We start from the raw sequence: 19877 nt of genomic DNA, 5'->3' as shown, positions 1-19877 counted from the left end.
AACAAGTTTCAGATGAAGTTTGAATTTTGTATCGGTCCGTTGACTTTTCACTAAGTGATTGGCCTTGGATTTAGAGAAATAGTTAGTGATCAGGTTCCGGAATTTATTTAACCCTTCAATCTTACATTTCATTCATTTCTGAAAGGTGATGCCATTTCAGTTACTATGGGAACCTCTACAGCAAATCAGGTTAGCATGAAGTAAAAGCTACTCTGTTGCATAGTTTATGCAAAACGCCTCATAGTGGGTAAGTTTTGGATATAATAAAGTTAGATAAAGGAGGTCGAAGATGATAAGCAATGGTAATTTGATTAAAACCCCGTCGGCAACCACTATTTTTTTTTAATTTGATCATTTGCCTAAATAGCAACCCATTATAATACCTACTACACGATACTTATTGTGTCCTTTAAAAAAATACTACACCATACTGTAATAAAATTATATCTTGTGACAAGAAACACTAGAGAAGAAAAAACATTTCATATCCAAAACACTTGTCATGTAAGAAGTTATCCCATAGAGCTTTTTACTTTTCATCTCTGAATATGTGCACAGTTTGGGTGTTCATAAGTGGAAGATTGCACAAATTCACTGATGCAAATTAAATAACTATTTTATTATATAGCTAGAACCCTAGAATGTATAAAACTATATCATATTTCATTTTCAATTTAAAATCAAAGGAACCATAGGTTGTTTTTGGCAATTGATTATCATGCAAAGCATGCAGCACACTGTAAACAGCAGTGTTGATCGAGTATTGTAGGATGTACATACTTTTGTCCGTGGGGTCAAAATTCAGCATGTGTAATTAAGTACATCTACAGAATCTCAGAGCAATACGCAAGTTCCGAGTTACACAAAAAGTATTTCCCTTTGTCGAACTCTTTCGCATTTTATGACGTATGGTGGGTACACAATGTATACATTATATCGTAGACTGGCATTGTACATAACGATTACGAACGATTAATGTAATAAAAGCGTAACTTTTGTTTATACCAATCACTGGTATGTATATTCTGGCCATATCAAGCATAATCTGTTTGATTGGCTATTATTCATTATTCATTATATCTGAAGTTACAAACTAAAAAGCAGATACATTAGATTACATAGATCGCTACACTAGGATATGAAGTAATCCAATAGAGGGTCACGTCCGCATAACCTTTTGTTTGCAATATTCATTAGAACTATCAGCCAATCAGATTTATAACGATCTAGTTCGTCAATAAAACCTCGAATTGGGTCAAATGCTGTCTGACGTGTTTCATACCGATTGTTAAGCCGTTCTTGGCACACTGATTTGACTGCGGATAACTCCGTTTACCTGATCAGGATATGGGGCTCACGGCGGGTGTGACCGGTCAACAGGGAATGCTTACTCCTTCTAGGCACCTGATCCCACCTCTGGTGTGTCCAGGGGTCCGTGTTTGCCGAACTATCTATTTTGTATTGCTTGTAGGAGTTATGAGATTGATCACTGTTCGTTATCTTCACTTTGCATGTATATGCTGTTATAGTATATGTGATAAACATACTGATTTAAATGAAATTTCAGGAAGATCTTCATCTATTCCAGTACCCTACGAAACAAACAAACATGTATTTTAAAATTCCTTTCCCTTTTATCTTTAATTCCCATTTTAAAAAAACAACAACTTACATGGCAATCAAATTTATAACTATAATTTTAGTTGCAACATGCAATTAGACACTTTAGTTACACTTTGGCCATGACCTCAATATATATCAAAAGGCAAGGCCTTCGTCATACCAACATGAAAATGTAACTCAAAACCACTTGTAAACAAACTCTAGTTATATCAAGAGTTGCTATATCCCTTGCATATTGACAACTTTATGTAATACTTACTGATTTAAATGAAATTTTAGGACGACCTTCATCTATTCCAGTACCATACGAAACAAACAAACATGTATTTTAAAATTCCTTTAATCTTTAATTCCCATTTCAAACAAGAGATGTTTGTAAAACACATATGCCCCCATGGTGCAAAATTGAAAAGGATTATACACACACATCATTTAATTGATAGTAGTATCATCAATTCAAAATATTGAGCAGACAGTATCTTCCTATGTCAAGAGTGAATTGACCATGTGACCTCAAAATCAATAGGGGTCATCATCTCCAGAAGATGTATCAGTATATCAAGTTTGATGTCTGTCAAGCAGAGGGTTCTCAAGATATTGAGCGGATATTATATTCCTATGTCCAGAGTCGATTGACCCTTAACCTTTTGACCTGAACAAACAATAGAGGTCCTCTTCTACTCATAACCAACCCACATATGAAATATCATTATCATCAAGTGAATGGTTCTCAAGATATTGAGCGGACAACATGTGGTCTACCGACCGACAAGTGCAAACCAATATGCCCCTCTTCTTTGAAAGGGAGGGGGGGGGGGGGCATAAAAAACAACAACTTACATGGCAATCAAATTTATAACTATAATTTTAGTTGCAAAATGTAATTAGACATCATGGGACATGTCGAGCATAAACACGTGTGATAGGTAATGTGAGCATATAACTGCGAATAACCAATGCATATAAATTTTTTCATTCCCTATACCATCAATTTTAAACAACTGGAAAAGTTCATCATAAAATATATATATCAAGCCATGCATATTCAGAGTCATTATCTTATTAATAGTTTAATGTTCCAAGAACTTGTATGATAACAATTATTAAAATCTTACCAAATATATCTCTAATTTTAATACAAATAACATATATCCACTACTTAATATTCACTGTCTTCAAGAATTGAAAAGGTACTAATCTATCACCACCACTATACAATGTACATAATGTAACGAAGTACCTAACTACTGGGCTGTAGAGACCCTCGGGGACTAACAGTCCACCAGCAGAGGCCTCGACCCAGGGGTCATAATGCAAAACTTATACGGTACCAATTTTGATACACCAGATGCGCATTTCGAAAATAATGTCTCTTCAGTGATGCTCAACCGAAATGTTTGAAATCCGAAATAACTATGAAGTTTTAGATCAAAATAATGTTCTATTCTTGTGTAGCTTCATGTATAATCCACAACCTATTTACAGAGTTGCAAAGTAGTAAATAAACTACATTGTTGATGTCATTTCAAAAGCTAGTAAAACATTAAAAATAGGATTAAAGCTAAAATAAATATCATCATATTTTTCATAATTTATATCATCATTTTTATGTTTGATCTTATAACCTAAAGAAAAAAATTCAATTTGTACCCAAGTCATATGAAGTGAACAGTTTTGGGGAAGTCTTAAAATTCATAAACTGTCCACAAGTCGTTATACTGTATAACCTGCAGGATACCAATTGAAATCGACAATTTCTTATACTTTGATTTTTCCTAATTCTAGAAGTTCATGTTGTGTAAAGAGTAACTCACTCAAAGAAAATCATTTTGAAAAGCAGTAGGTTACCAATCATGTAATTAATGAAACGGTGTTTATGAGTAAAATTATATTATATTTTAACAGCTACACCGCACATCCGTTTTAGTTCAAATAAAAGAAATTTTGATGAATTTACCTTTTCCTTTGGCCATTGCATAAACTTTAAGGGGCAGTTTTTTTTGGCTTTTGGCACTCCACTTTTTCCAGAGTCCAGTGCATCTCCAGGGCTTGCAGGCCCTCACTCCCCATAATGTAGGCTTTAAAGTCTATATGGCCAGTGAAGTGGGTAGAGAGCTTCTCTGTCCACTCTCTGACCGTTTCCTCATAAGTTGAAGTGATTGTTATGCATCCAGTTAGGCCATCCTCACTGGTAAATAGCCTCTTCAATGCTTTTTTCTTTAAATCCATAATGTGGATGATTATTTCCTAAAATGCAGAACCATTTAAATATATCATAAGAGTGTATGTGAAAACATACCTCCTAAAATAACAAGAATATAATAACTTACAGCATCAAATAGCACCCATTCACCCACTGTTGCTAATAGTTGATAATGGTAGTCTTTTTGTGACATTGAAAGTACCATGACTGGTAGCATTGTTCTGCAGCCCAAAAGTAAGTTTTTAAAAATAATTAAACTTAAACGTTTCAAAATTAAAATGTATTGTATATTTTCAAAAGTTTCATATTCTGGTGTTTCCGTTCAAGGACAAAGAAAGATAACTCACAAGTCAAAAGTGCATTGCCATGAATCTCTAGCAAGTTAAAGTAGTGTATTATCACTATTAAAAAATACATGTACCTTATGTTTTTATTTCTAAGTATCATATCAACATCTAAATCATACCGTATATATGTGTTACTTGATAATTATAATTATAACAGTTCTTAATTCTTGGACAACCCCCAGGTAAATATGCCACTGTAATAAATATAGTATTCTTAATTCTTGGACTACCTTTCTACCATCCATTTTTGATTTGGTGGAGCACCCTTTTCTCTCTTTAGAACATCCTTTTCTTTCTTTTAAACCTGCATACTTGTACTTCTTCTTAATATGAGCAAGACTCTCCTTAGCACCTAAAATTACATGTACATATGATTTTCTTAAATAAAGTTCATGGCATATGTTCAAATTATTAGGGTATACTGTGTTTGAACAAAAAGTATAATTTCTCATATTTACAATTTGTCAATTCATTGAAAACATCCACTGTACTTATCTAACAGTGTTTTTATTATTCAAAAGTTCATATAAAACATTTTTTAACATCACCGTACTTGTGGATAGATTTAACTCCATATTACTTTCCATACATTGGTTATGTTGGGGAACTACAGCATCTGTAATTACAAGAAAATCATTACTTTTCTTTAAATCACCAATTTTCTTGTACATTTTGTGCATCCTCAGAACTACTTTGATGATTCAATTTGATTTATTATCAATATTGGTAGTTTGCACTACAATTTCTCATTCAATGCAAGGTGAAGATAACGAACAGTGATCAATCTCATAACTCCTACAAGCAATACAAAATAGATAGTTGGGCAAACACGGACCCCTGGACACACCAGAGGCTGTGGTTGGAAATCACGCTGATAATATGAAAGGTAAATATCACCATCTAACATTCAGTAATCTGATTCTAGTAGTCAAGTTACAATACATGAAGACATATTTAGTACTGTAAAATCTTACTTTTACCTGGAACTTTTGTCCTACAATTGCCACAATATTTTGTGGCAATTAATAGCTCTGTTCCACAATCCATGCAAAACATCTGCAACATATCACAGTACTTTAATGTTCTGGTCTCAAAATAGATAAGCAGTTAAAATCAACGAATCAAGATCAGTCGTTATAGTCTCAACTGACACCTTGATCATTTACTGTTTAAGTATGTTAAACTTCAACCTGTCATAAGAGTTGTCATAATGGTCTCATTAGGAATGACTTACTGCTGAGAAAATTCAAGCTAAAATTTAAAATACAAGCAAGACAATTTGATTTTGACACTGTCAGCAAAGATATATAACTATATTATGGCCAATTTGTCTACATATGGAACATACGATCATCACCACGCATTCTCAATCTCGCCCATATAGAATAGTGTAGAAACAGTACAGAGACAATCCGAACTACTTGTTTCTTATGTAGCTGTAGTTCAATTATAATAAACTGACAGCTGATTTGAGACATTTCCTTTATCGAATGAATGCAAGTCACTTACTTGTACATTAATTATACGTAGTAGTCTTTATTTACCGTTTATTTAGACGTTGGAACTTGATACAGCTGTATACCGCGATACGCATATGCAAATAGAGGCAATGTCACGTGACACTCTTCTTCATACAAACGTATCATTTTGTCAAGCGTCAAAATCTTTACACCAACAATAATCTTGTACAGAAAACCGATGCCAACATTATTATTGTGCATCAGAATCATACAAACGTTTCAGTTTTTCAAGCGTCAAAATAAAGATCTTGCGCCCACCAAAGCTGATCGTGTCAAGATTATTATTGTGCATCAAAATCATATAAAAGTTTCATTTTGTCAAGCATGTTGCATTTTTTTTTTTGGTCGAGATTATTATTGTTGGAATACACCAACAATAAAAATGTTGCACTTTTTTTTGGTCGAGATTATTCTTGTTGGTTGGTTTACATTTTTATTGTTTGATGACAAGATTGTCGTGCGGGAATAAAAATAAAAATATAGTGGAAGAGAAATTATGATTTTAACCATAAAAATAGGTCTATGGAAAATTAAATGGGGACAAATTGCAATAATTGTGGCATAAAAATAAAAATGTTAGCAATTGGAAGAGGTTTTGAATTTTGGTAGTACATTTTTATTTTAGCATGATTATATAGGAAAATAAAATAATAATGTGAGGGTACCCTACGGCTTTCCATACGTTAGTGATACTGAAGTTTTGATCAACAAGTATAGCACGGACTAAGGGCTTTAAAAATACCAGATAGCTGCACTCAGAATAAGGACAACAAAAATTAGAAATCATGAAGACGTTAATCCTGACTACTGAGTCCCGGAACAGTCTAACAGGTACACCCGAGTCCGAATAACAGCAATCAGTGGAACATTCCATCAACGCATTCCTCTCATATATGCTGTATTGCTTCGAAAAACAAAACAAAGAAAACAAGAGGTACTGTGAGCAATGCTCACTAAGAATACCCCCCGTTTACCCCAATCTCCCAAAGGTTGTTGGTAATAGGTATAAACTACATCTTTTCTGAGTGTAAAAAACAAATGGCATGACAAACCGAACCATATTGCTACTTTGATGTCCAGTGCGCGTGACCCCAAAATCGATAGGGAACATCTTCATCCCATGGGTAGTCCATATGTATGATATGGTGACTGTAGGTGGAAAGGATAACGCTTTAGAGCCCGGAAACCATATTGCTACTTCGATGTCCAGTGCGCTTGATCTTAGACCATTTGACCCCAAAATTGATAGGGAACATCTTCATCCCATGGGTAGTCCATATATATGATATGGTGACGGTAGGTGGAAAGGATAATGCGTTAGAGCCCGGAAACCATTGCGTCTACAGACGGACGGACAGACGGACAACCCGATTCCAGTATACCCCCCACAACTTATTGCGGGGGGTATAAAAAACGATTGAGACTTTGTATAATCTCACTGAGTGCAAGGAAACAGGCCTTCATACACAACTCACTTACACAACTCACTTTTGGTCAACACGGAGACAAGCTGATGCTCTTCTCATTTAGAAAGACATTGTTTTTCACAAACTGCTTTGGTAGCTTTGAAATCTATTTAGGTTACTTGAATCGTAACAATATATTTTCATTTCTCGAAAATGTGAGAACAACTCTACTAAAGACTGTCGTGTTATAATTTGACAACTCGTCAACGTTGACTTAACAGACTTAAGAAATACCAGTTTGAAGATTTAACTTTTGCCACTTCCTCTCGCCATTCAAACATAAGTCCGAATATGTATAATTATACTTTTAACAAAGCTACGAACAGGTTTACCCAACAATATTTTCTCTGAAAAATTGCCAGGAGCCTCATTGGTTAATATCTAAGCGGAAGTACATGTGACGTATTAGTCATTCTTTAGACATCCATGCTCGTGGAAGGACGTGTTTTGCTGACGTCTGGATTTTGCTGCTCGAGTCGCTCAACATACTTGGAAAGGAAATTAATTTTTTTTTATATGTTATTGCCTTGGTGACGACGAAATATACATTGATTATTTTACATATATCACTGGCTTTACGAGGTTTTTTTTTTATATAGCCTCAGGACATTTTTGAAATTAACCTAGGTGGTCATTTTTTATTGAGGCGGCAAGTATTGAAGTAGCACGTGCATTCACTGACTGGTGTATAGTTTACCTGGTGGAAACAGTCATTCTTACCGCCGCGATGGCCGAGAGGGTAGAGCGTTCGCCCCGCATGCGGAAGGCCCGGGGTTTGAATCCCGGCCGCGACAGACCTAAGCATTACAGTTCCATCGCCAAACGCTCGGTATCAAATGTCGACATCAGATGTGAATGTCATGGGTCCTCGGAGATGACCTTAAAAACGGATGACCCGTGTCACACCTAAAGAACCCACACTGCTCAATGGCCTTAAGCGCCGAGTTTAGGCCTCAATTTGTAGCCCTTCACCGGTCTTGGTGACGTCACCATATGAGTGAAAAATTCTCGAGTGACACATTAATCAAGATACAATCAATCAATCAAGTTTATTCTTTGTGTTTTGATTGGTATTTAAAAGCATTCATTACGTGATCTTATACTGTTGGAAAATATAAGTTTTTAAATATGTGAAATTTACTGGGAGAGCAATGAATTCTTTTGTCTTGCAATCCAAGGGACACTGATGCCCTAGTGATTTTTCACGTGGACTGTGGGCGAAGGGATTCTTACTTTCGGTGTGATTAGTGCTGGTTGTGTTGTCGGGTATGATTATAATTTTACAGAGAATGAAGTTTGTTCCAGACAGTATTTTTTTCACGACTTGGGCGTTGAATAGTGGTTTCAACCCTATGAATGTGAAAATTAGGGAACAACCGGCATGGATTACACTTGAAGGAGGAGTCCCTTTGCCTACAACCCATTTACCTCGCGCAGAGGAAGTAATCAATGGTGACATGACAATAGATTTTTATTTTTATTTTGAGTATTGGGAAAAGGGTATTGTAGTTTTGTTTAAATGATTGAATGAAAGAGGAATATTGAGGAAGTGCAAAGTTTTTTATGCCCAAAACTAAACATGATCTGAATGCTGGAGGATATTAAACACTGAGGATAGGGTAAGAGCCTCATTGGTTAATATCTAAGCGGAAGTACATGTGACGTATTAGTAATTTTTTAGACATCTATGATTGCTTATAATAGCGTACACCAGTGGGATGATGATGATGGTTCACTTCAATTTACCCACCCACCCACCCTTTATGTATGGTTGAAATGTGATTTGTAGGAAATGAACTATTTACCAGTACATCCATAGTAAACGTGAAAGTACCACAATTTTGGGTGATGATGATTTTGCCTTTTGGGTCCTAATATCTATATGCTGTAAAATATTAGTCATTGGACCATGTTTACTATGGATGCAATGTTTAATATCATCCTACATTCAGATTTCTCTCTGCAGAGTTTTTTTATGCCCAAAACTAAACATGATCTGAATGCTGGAGGATATTAAACACTGAGGATAGGTTAAGTTCAAAATGTGTTCACAGTGCACAGAATTTAAATTTCGTCGCATCAATCATGATGAGTTTGCAGATCTCCACACCATCCACTGGCGAGAAATTTTTCTGTGGCAATAATGACAAGTCCGCAATGTTTGTTACAGATGAAATACAAGAACGTTCCAATTGTAAGTTTCAGTGACAGTCGTACAGTCTATACAAGTCCATTAGTGAAACCAACGGTTATCATTGGAGTGATAGATAGGGCCGATGGATATACAATATCTGTATTAGGTCATACTTTTCAGATGATAAGATATAGGGCTCACGGCGGGTGTGACCGGTCGAGAAGGGATGATTCCTCCTCCTGGACACCAGAAAACAACATTCTGCGGAAGGCATCAATCCTAATCATCGTTCAAAAATCAGATGGATCGTGGTGTGAATGGAAGGTTGAAACAGTGGCCAGTTTTTTGTTGTTTTGGGGTGGGGGGGGGTGGGGGGTTGGACAAAGCTGTTTGTAATCATTACATACCATACATCAGGGAATTAATTAGATTGCTTTCAGCAATATGCACTAAGTAACCCCCGCCCCGTTTGCAAGAAGGGATCCACAATATAACAAATTAGCAGAGGAAATGCTTGAAAGGAGTAAATAAGGAGACCATGTCCAAAGTCAGGTAGAACAAGAAGGCTTGCTGAAGAAGAGATCAGTGTATACAGTTGTAGACGGATCTTCTGACCAGCTGAAAGACTCCCCTGTACTTCCTGAGGATTGTATATTGTTCGAGAATTCATCACTCATATGAGACGTCAAATTAAATTACCTTAATAGGAATTTATTAATTAAACCAAGAGCCATTATATGCAAAAGAGCACATGGAGAAGAAAAAAAAATCACACAAGCTAAATGTTTGTAAAGTAAAGCCTTGTAAAGATCAAATCTCAGTTCCGTCAAAGAAATTGCACTTAATACACTTTGTTTGTACAAAACAACATAGGCGGGGAAATCACTGGATGGTACTGCACATGTAAAGTTACAGTCAGAGTGGTAGGATGCTGTGCCCATGGTTTCAGTGTATTCTGATACCTCTAGTTTTAATTTTATATGCTAGTGATATTCCGCGCGGTGATTCTGGCTGTCGTCCTGTTATTGACGAGTAAAACAAAGTTTTCTAGTTCTTGATAGTAAAACGTCAGTTGATTTAAAGAAATTCCGATACTTGGTTGATTAGAAACAAACTAACAACTCAACTTTATGACAAACGGGATGATTTCAGCTACTCCATATCCCCCATCTCTAAAGCAATATTCCATTATCACATGCATGTACATTTTATTGTGTAAACATCTTCATTGATTCGATACACCAGAGCTTGCTCTGCGTATGATCAGTTTTTAAAACGAAACAGGGGCCCAAGTATATAATGGTAAAGTAGCATTGCACACTATTTTTTTATATATGTGATTTAAAGGATTTTTGATATATTTATATAGTATGTGCAACAATGAATTGATTTTGATGTTTCAATATTTCTATTAACACACTAATATGCAAAAAATGAATGATGCATCAAATTTAGAACATGATAATGGGAATCATTTTATTTTGATTCTAGATATTGGTAAAAATAATGAAAATTTTCTGGTAACATTCATTATCAAAGGGCAAATTGAATATATGGACATGGAACATGATGACAGGTATGCTGGTCGACAGGTATGCTAGTTAGAAGGTCGACAGGTATGCTAGTTAGAAGGTCGACAGGTGTGCTAGTTAGAAGGTCGAGAGATCAGTAGTGTAACAGATATGCTATTCAGCAGGTAAACAAGTCAGCAAGTGGACAGATATTCTATTCGGAAGGTCGACTGGTGTGTTAGTCAGCAGGTCGACATGTATGCCAGTCAGTAGGTCGACAGGCATGGTAGTCAGTAGGTCGACAGGTATGCTTGTCAACAGGTCGACAGGTTAAGTAGCAGTCCACGTAAGAATCATGCAGAAGGTGGCACACTGATAATCTTGGATTTTCATGAAACTTTCCATAACTCTTCATAATAGTGATATATGAAGACATGCAGAGTAAAAACATTGTGTATCAATGGTTGCTATGGAAATTAAAGCATTTGTGTTTCCATAGCAATCACTATTGGGTTTTGTAAACTGCAGAAATACATACTTCTTAAAATTTGTATAAAAATGAAAATAATAATTTTTCAAACATAATGATAATTTATTTAGGCAAGGCAAAGGTTACTTCAATATAAAAATGTACAATACTAATGAAATAATATTATATGGTATCTGTAGAGGACTTTGGAATAGGCATTGTTTTAATATTTATCAATTTTCTGTAAATTCGACAATTTTAAGGTATTTTAAATACATATTACTTTAGTTATCCGAAAAGTGCCAAATTTTGATACATATTTTCTAAACAATCAATACTAAGTGTACTCAAAATAAAAATCAAAAGAGTCGGAAAGGCACATAGTAACGGTTGCTAGGCAACTCTTTCAGGCCCATTTCCAACACAATAAAACAAGAATATCTGCAATATATGCATTAAAATGATTATATTAACTGAAAATAAATACAAATCATCAGGGTTCACTTTAGTTTATTGACATTTCAGACCAATTGGAGAAATCAGACTTGAACCATATCACCATAGCAACTGATTTTCCTTAGCAACGCACATAAAATTTAAAGTTGTATGATTAAATTGCACTGGAATCAGAACCTAATGCAAATATACCAATATGTGATTTTCTACTGATATGTTGAATCCAATGAATACATCAGGTTTAACTATATCACCATAGCAACCAATTTTCCCTAGCAACAAGCAAAAATTTCAAACTGTACAATTCCAATTGCCTTCAAATGAGAATATAATACAAATCTATCAACATGCAATTATTTACTGACATGTCGGACCCATGGAAGACAATATGTTTACACATATCACCATAGCAACCACTTTCCCTAGCAACACTTAAAATATGTATTCGTACAATGCCATTGCACTGAAACGAGTATATAATTGAAAAATATCACCATATGAATCATGATTCTCTACCGACATGCCATACCCATTGAAGACAATGAATTTAATTATATCACCATATAATTCTCTCTCTCTCTCTCTCTCTCTCTCTCTCTCTCTCTCTCTCTCTCTCTCTCTATATATATATATATATATATATATATATTCTGCATCTTTGTAATTATTCTACATTCATGCTTGAGTGAGTTTCTCTCTATGTACAATTTTGCTGCAAGTAAATTTTCCTGGTACTTCTCGAACTATGAAATATTGTCATTATCTGGTTTATAGGCCTCCATGCTTCTCAGAATTCCTATGAGGATTTCAAACCATGCAGTTCCATCTGCAGCCAGATTGTGAAGTCTTTTTAAGCTTGTGATGCAGGACAAGTAGTTAAAATCCTAAATAGCATGGCCCTTGAAAGAGGATGAAATAAGTTTCTTCACAACGGGACTGGTAAATTCATAGATGTACAATGGTTGAATGGCAGGCAGTCCCAATTTCTTGTCGAAAGGTTACAAGTTGTCTACTGTGAAGGTGCATTTCTTTTGTACTCAATGATGTTACCTGAAAATAGTTTTGTTGGATCAGAGACATTGGTTTTTTTTTTTTTTAAAAATTGCACAATGTCAAAAACACCTATTCATTGAAACAGATATTTTCCATAAATGTATGTCAGTTGCTATTAAAAATTTATTTTACATTGAGTAATCATGGGATGTATTTTTTCAGAGTGCAGTGTGAGCCATTTCAATGAATGTTAATCATATTCATTGGATGAAGACATACTTTGGCATTGTTGATAATTTATTGTGTACCTGATAAAAAAGCAGGACTTAAAGAAGTCTAGTACATGCTCCAATTTTTCTTTATCCATCTTCCAACAAATACGCTTCCCCGTTTCCTGAAGTATAACACCTATTTTGAAGAAGAAGAAAATATATAACATATTTCAAAATCAATTACAACTCATCATTTGTTGTCAAACAAAGGGGTCTAAAGACATTGAACAATATTTCTAATATCATGATTGATTCGAACTTTGTATTTGATTTTGTGGCCTCAAATACCAACAAGAGGTTCATGGGTTCCATTGCTCACCCGAGTCATCTTGACCCTGCTGTGGTGATTTTTAAAAGATTTGTTTCCAATCTTTATTCCCATGAAAAATTTTAACCCTATATTGCGACCCAAATCTAGCCCAAAAAGTTGTGATACAGCCTACTTGAATTCACACATGGGGATGCCTCAAAACCAATATGACTAACATGATCTTGCTGTTATTGAGAAAACATCTTTTTTAAAGATCTTCTTTCAAGCATATATGTCCTATAAATGTAAATTATGATTCACTAAGTAACCATAAACCAAGGATTCATTTTACTGAGGGAAAACACTTCAAATGAACTTAGGAATGTTGGTATTATGATAGGATTTAGTGTGGCTCTGTGACACTTACACTGTCTTAAACATTTGTTTCAACCAATTTTCTGAATAGTCTAATATAAATCTCCAATTGTGTTTCACCCCTACCCCTAGGGCCCAGAATTGAACATACAAAAATTTGAAAACCTGTTCATGCATGCATATTGATATGGCTAGCCTAATCATGGTCATCTGTTATTGAAATGAATATTTTTAAAGATGTTCCATACATATACCCAAATGAAACTTAGATCAATTATTGTGCCATACCCTACTTTCTAGGACCACAATTTGAACAAACTTAAATTGTGCAATATCTATGAGTTTAACCCCACTACTGGTAGTACCTGTTTTTTATGAAGAAGATTTATTTTTAAAAAAATTCCAGTATACTTTGTTCCCCTATGGTGATTGAATCTACACTACGTTAAGGAAGCTTTCATGTAAATTTTAACTTTTCTTGCCCAGTGTTTTTGAGAAGATTTAAAAAAAAAAAAGAACCTCCCACCAGACCTGGGTTAATGGTAATGTGTAATGGTAATGCATTGTCGTCATTACATTTTTTAAAGTAATGGGGTGTAATGTGTAATGCACCCATTTTTGAATTACAAGTAATTGTAATGTAATGCATTACTTTCATAAAAATGTCAGTAATGACCATTATTTTCCAATCACATTTGAATTACATATCATTTCTTATTTCATGAAATAATCTAAGTTTTTTCTTTTCAATGAAAGTGATTAATAATTTTTAAAACATGATACATTAAAAATACATTCTTTAAAATAAAGACAATTTTTTTTAATGTGTTCATTCAATTGTCATTTATGAATAATTCAATTGATTTTTTAATGGAAATTTTTAATAAAAAGTTATGAAATCAATTGAAGGACTTTAGGTAAATATTTTAAATTTCATCTAAGTGGTATGAAATCAGATATGAGATAATTTAATGTATTACATTTTAAAGTAATTGATCCCAAGTCTGCCTTCCACTATTTATGCCTTTTGTTGATTACTGTGGACATTAGCTTTCATGGGGATTCAATTTACACAAATTGTGGGGTACCTTTATCCATCAACTTTCAAATCACAATGAAATACACAATTTATAAAATGGTTCAATCTACAGAAACCATATTCATGATATTAGATCCCAACTAAAAATCTAGATAATCCACAAATTGGAATGATTCCATATTTGATTATCTCCCCTTTGAAGGGAGCATGAACCTTCATTTAATTTGAACAAGTTTGAATCCCCTTTTCTCAAGGATGATTTTTGCTAGATTGACTGACAATGGCTCAGTGGTTGTAGAAAAGATTAAATTTTGAAAAGTCTACAAGCAGACCAACAGACAGACAGACAGACAAAAGCTCACTAAAATGTTCAACTCAGGTGAGGTAAATAGGATAATCTGCTCTGTGGTTTATCAGTATGCCAAGTTTGTTGTCAACCAAGCAATTGGCATGACTGACGGGTGCAAACTTTCATATACAGGACAATATAACAACCTGAATAATACATATATTACATGTAAATATATGCATGTGTATATTTACAATAACAACGGTTTTTCATTTTCATACATACAAAGCAGATATCACGATGCATACCTTTGATATTGCTACATGACTAAAATGCATGTATTCAAGTCTGACCCATTCAAGTTCTAATTCTAGGAATCATGTCCATAATCTGTTGTTTGTTGTATGGCAAACAAGTCATGGAATCTTCTTGGAATTTCAGTGAATAGATTCCGTATATTCTAGTTCGTCAATACAATCTCGCATTGGGTCAAATGCTGTCTGACGTGTTTCATACCGATTGTTAAGCCGTTCTTGGCACACTGATTTTGACTGCGGATAACTCCGTTTACCTGATCAGGATGTGGGGCTCACGGCGGGTGTGACCGGTCAACAGGGGATGCTTACTCCTCCTAGGCACCTGATCCCACCTCTGGTGTGTCCAGGGGTCCGTGTTTGCCCAACTATCTATTTTGTATTGCTTGTAGGAGTTATGAGATTGATCACTGTTCGTTATCTTCACTTTGCATACTGGAATTTAAGTACAAATATTTCATTCAATGAAGCTGAACTACCAACTATCAATTTGTGGTGATGGCAATGATCTTGATACCTCCAGAGGTGTCAATAATTCAATTTTCAATCAAGTTCAGAAGTTACCAAATTATGTAGACAACAAGTATAACAGACATTATAATTACAGAAAAATTGTGATCAGGTAAGCTATACAGACTTTTGGTTAAAAGACCCATGCTAAATCATTACATCCGATACATTTTTGCTGATAAGAAATATTCATTTAATTAAAAATTATGTTTGAAATTGTTCATCTTATGCAAAATAAAATAAAATAGATTCTTGAGGTCTTCATATTTGATATGATAAAAATTAGCTAATGAAGAGCACTTTTAATATGTATTTTCAACTATGTGGGTTGTGATTGGATTTTAAAATATGCATCTATACTGGTTTTAAGAAAATTTAAAGGATTTCGATGTGGAATCAGTTGTCACAAATAGTGTTTCCTATTTTAATTATTATTACATGGCTACGAAAATCAAAAATCATTAATTTTGAATTCCCACTGTGATGACATCATGATTAACAACTATGTGGAATCAACATTTGTACTTTTCTCAAAAATCAGATACAAAAAGGACTTATGAAAATTCATGGGACTTGTGAATTTTCATGGGATTGAAGCTGCTCATAAACCATGAATCTGGGGCTTATCTTTAAAAAGCCCTAGTAACAACCCTGATGTGTTATGAAATTTGAACCTGTGGTACATGTGTTAGATTAGAGTGGTGAGGATCAAGATACCCCAACATATCACCATATGTCATTGAGTTGTCTAAACAATGTGTAACTGTTGACCCACCAGGTTCAGTAATCATGGGTGGGGGTGGGGGTGGGGTTGTTGAATCATTCATTGAGATAACATGAAAAAAAGAGCAATGATTCATTAGTTTCATTTTAGCTTATGTGTTTTGATTTTAGCCTGTGGAAGAAAAAGTTACTTTCAACCACTGGTTGGCAGAGGGAAAACAGAAGTGTTTCTAAATTGGCCTACATTTTAAAGTATAATATTTTTACATAGTTTTCACCCCCCCCCCCCCCCACACACACACACTAATATTCATTAGTCGACAAATTATTTATGGTTCAAAGCAAAAGAATGATTAAAATAAAGTATGGTGAAATTAGCTTAAGTAACCAATACACATTCATGATTTATTCATATAAACTTACCTGCACCGCCACCCATACTGGCCATAGCCAGTTAAGCATTTTTCCACAAGCATGTTGCTCATCCCGAATGTTAATGATATGTGCTCATATCTGGTTCGTATATCCAATACAACTGACCGAGTGATCTGGGAGAACACATGTAGTATTTCTCATCCAATCCAAAGAACTCTGATGATATGAAACAACCGAAAAATTCCAACGTGTGATTGTGAAAATAGACACAGTCGCAGGCGGGCCTTGCGTCATAGATTTCCCGCAATGTGATTTGTTTAAGGAGCATAAATATCTAACTACTGATTTCTTATAGTCATTCACATAAACTGTCTTTGAAACCTCTTCACATGGAGTATTTGTCCATAAAGAAATGCTACAAAACGGCATCGTCTGTCTTCAAACCGCCAACTCGTATGACATGTTGTCATGTTTCCCCAAACAATCGTATCTTTAACACTAAAGAGTTAGCAAAGGGAGATAATAAAATCGTCAATCTGCTAGATCGTACGTAGTTTTTGAAAATTTGTAACTAATTTGTAAACATGTTTCCAAATGATGTTTGTTATTTTTTTTACTGTCCATACTATTGACTTTATGTATCTATTAATCTTTAATGACAGAGTGTCCGATAATTAATTTTTATGACCATTTTCATTAGTGCTCTTTATAAAGAAAACAACGGGAAAATATTTTTGAAACCGAATATTCTTTCAGTCGATTAAAAATATAAGAAGGATCCAAGGTGAAATTTTTTATTGGATCAAATACAAAACACGATTTTCTTCAAAATTAGCCATTTTTCAAGAGATTTTAAATTTAGAGCTGTGCCACTTATTTTTCATTCTGCATGATTCTTACGTGGACTGCTACTCCATAACGGTATTTGTTATTTGGATTAAAAGTAGACATGATGTATTATATATTACATTGTACGCATACGTCTGCCCTCTGGGTTTTTACCAGTTTATTTATTAATCTGTCGACCTGGTGACTTTTCGACCTGTTTATTTGCTTCTATTTGTATTTTGAATGACATGTAATTATGACAATGAATGGTTTTGATTTTCTCAATAAATTGATTGATTGTATCTTGCTTAACGTCTCTCTCGAGAATTTTCACTCATATGGAGACGTCACCAAGTTCGGCGATGGGCTTCAAATTTAGGCCTATGCTCGGCGCTTATGGTCATTGAGCAGTGAGGGTTCTTTAGCGTGCCACACCTACTGTGATACGGGACATCCTTTTTTGAAGGTCATCTCCGAGGACCCATGACATTCACACCTGATGCCGAGTGTTTGGCGATGGAACTGTCACTACCCATTTTAACGACTTCGGTCTGTGGCGGCCGGGATTCGAACCCCGGGCCTTCCGCATGTGCGGCGAACGCTCTACCATCTAGGCCACCGCGGCGGTTAATAAATTGAATATTGATTACTCCCCTTACCTGACAGAGCTTGTAGAACTAACGGTGGGTGTGACCGGTCAACAGCGGAATGCTTACTCCTCCTTCCGTGTGGTTCCTTATCCCCATGTGCTCTACTTTCTATTTAGTATTCTTTTGAAATTTATCATGAGAGTGATCAGTGTTCGTTACTTTCACTTTTTCATCTAAATCTAGTATGGCAACGATTACCATAGGTATTTAAGAAATATCCGATATCGAGGCATTTACCTCGCACGAAAGGGACACCGGTTGCCATGACAACAATCATATAGTTGATGGCTATGTATATTGAAATGGTGAATATCATAATTATCACCTCAAAATATCAAAAGGACTTTCGAAGGTAATACGTGATTAACGACGGCAGAAAAAAAGGTCTACGTCATGGAAGACTGTTTAGTATTCTCAATAGCAAGACAAACAGCAAGATAGAGAGGGATGTAGAAAAAAGGTAAGTTTTCTGCGTGTTACAGAGGTTTTGTTAATGATGGAAGTTCTTCTTTTACATTTCATTGTCATGTTTATACAAATGCTCTGATGTTCGTATTATTATTTTATAGCTTGTTTTTTCGTTATGCAAAATTGCATTTCTTACTATCGGAACACGGATCCAAACTTTTTTTTTTTTGTCTCAATGATATCAATCATATAACGGGGAAATTGCGATTACACAGCTTGCATATACATTTCCTGGTTTTCGTCAACTCCCGTGTGTCTTTGTTGATTAGCAGTGACAATTAACATAGATAGTAATTGTTCTTTAGCAATGTGACTGGTATTAGAAGTGAAAGCCCGGAATCTCTCAGTTATGACCTAAGTACCATAAGTACCCGAATCATTGTAGTCGCTGGTATGGCAGAAACAATAACTGCTACAACCATTAGCTTCACGTGTAGGTGAAACTTAGTGATACTTCATCCAAAACTTAATATGACGTTTCTATATGAGCGAATAAATTTTTGAATGGGAAGTTCAACAGAAAAGGAACAAAGACAACACTTGCCAACAAGCTATCTTAAATATGATTTTCGAAATTCTATTCATGAAGCTGTTTTAATTTAATTTAGATAAGGGAAAGGATTTCAAAGTACGTGTATAACGAATTGCGTTGCAAAATGGAATTTATGATGACCTTTATCGTCACATCATCCATCCTTCACCATAGCGTAGTGGTTACACAGTTCGCTCATCATCACGAAAAACTTGATCAGAAAATGCCGATCATTGAAAAATAGGCTACCTGCAAAATGCGAAACGAATTTACCGAGGTGAAACAAAAGGAAAATAAAACAAAATCAAACGAGATGAAACAGATTGTATAACCTAACTATTCAATTATAATAAATTGTGCATGGCATTCAAAAACAATTTACTTTTAACATTGATTAAACTTAGTATATACTGTAATCCGTTCCGCCCAAGACCACATAAAGGGTAGGTGAATTTCATTTGTATGTGGCAGCTTTCAAAGGGCCTGAGATGCTCGTCCATATTATCATATATACAAATATTCCTCCATGA

The 19877-nt window shown here is 34.9% G+C and overlaps 1 protein-coding gene across 1 annotated transcript; it reads right to left on the bottom strand.

The window, feature by feature from the left end:
* Positions 1–1546: 1546 nt before the first annotated feature.
* On the bottom strand, positions 1547–6008 carry LOC125653254 (uncharacterized). The gene is made up of 6 exons (XM_056146217.1): positions 5718–6008; positions 5148–5229; positions 4727–4789; positions 4404–4525; positions 3581–3870; positions 1547–1592 (listed from the first exon to the last, which is right to left on the bottom strand). The coding sequence occupies exons 2-5, from the start codon at positions 5227–5229 to the stop codon at positions 3607–3609; spliced, it is 531 nt and encodes a 176-aa protein (XP_056002192.1). The 5' UTR covers positions 5718–6008; the 3' UTR covers positions 1547–1592; positions 3581–3606.
* Between the last annotated feature and the right edge of the window lie 13869 nt (positions 6009–19877).

Source organism: Ostrea edulis, chromosome 8 (genome assembly GCF_947568905.1).
Source record: "Ostrea edulis chromosome 8, xbOstEdul1.1, whole genome shotgun sequence".
Taxonomy (NCBI): Eukaryota; Metazoa; Mollusca; class Bivalvia; order Ostreida; family Ostreidae; genus Ostrea; species Ostrea edulis.
The sequence above is the reverse complement of the archived record's forward strand: the minus strand, read 5'-3'. Positions and strand labels throughout refer to the sequence as shown.

Bases quoted from the DNA above. Each gene is read 5' to 3' on its own strand.
- LOC125653254 (XM_056146217.1), bottom strand. From the start codon at position 5,229: ATGTTTTGCATGGATTGTGGAACAGAGCTATTAATTGCCACAAAATAT. The intron at 4,790-5,147 runs GTAAGATTTTAC...TTGTAATTACAG, and splicing joins GACAAAAGTTCCAGGTAAAA to ATGCTGTAGTTCCCCAACAT. The intron at 3,871-4,403 runs GTAGTCCAAGAA...TCTGCATTTTAG, and splicing joins CAAAAATGGATGGTAGAAAG to GAAATAATCATCCACATTAT.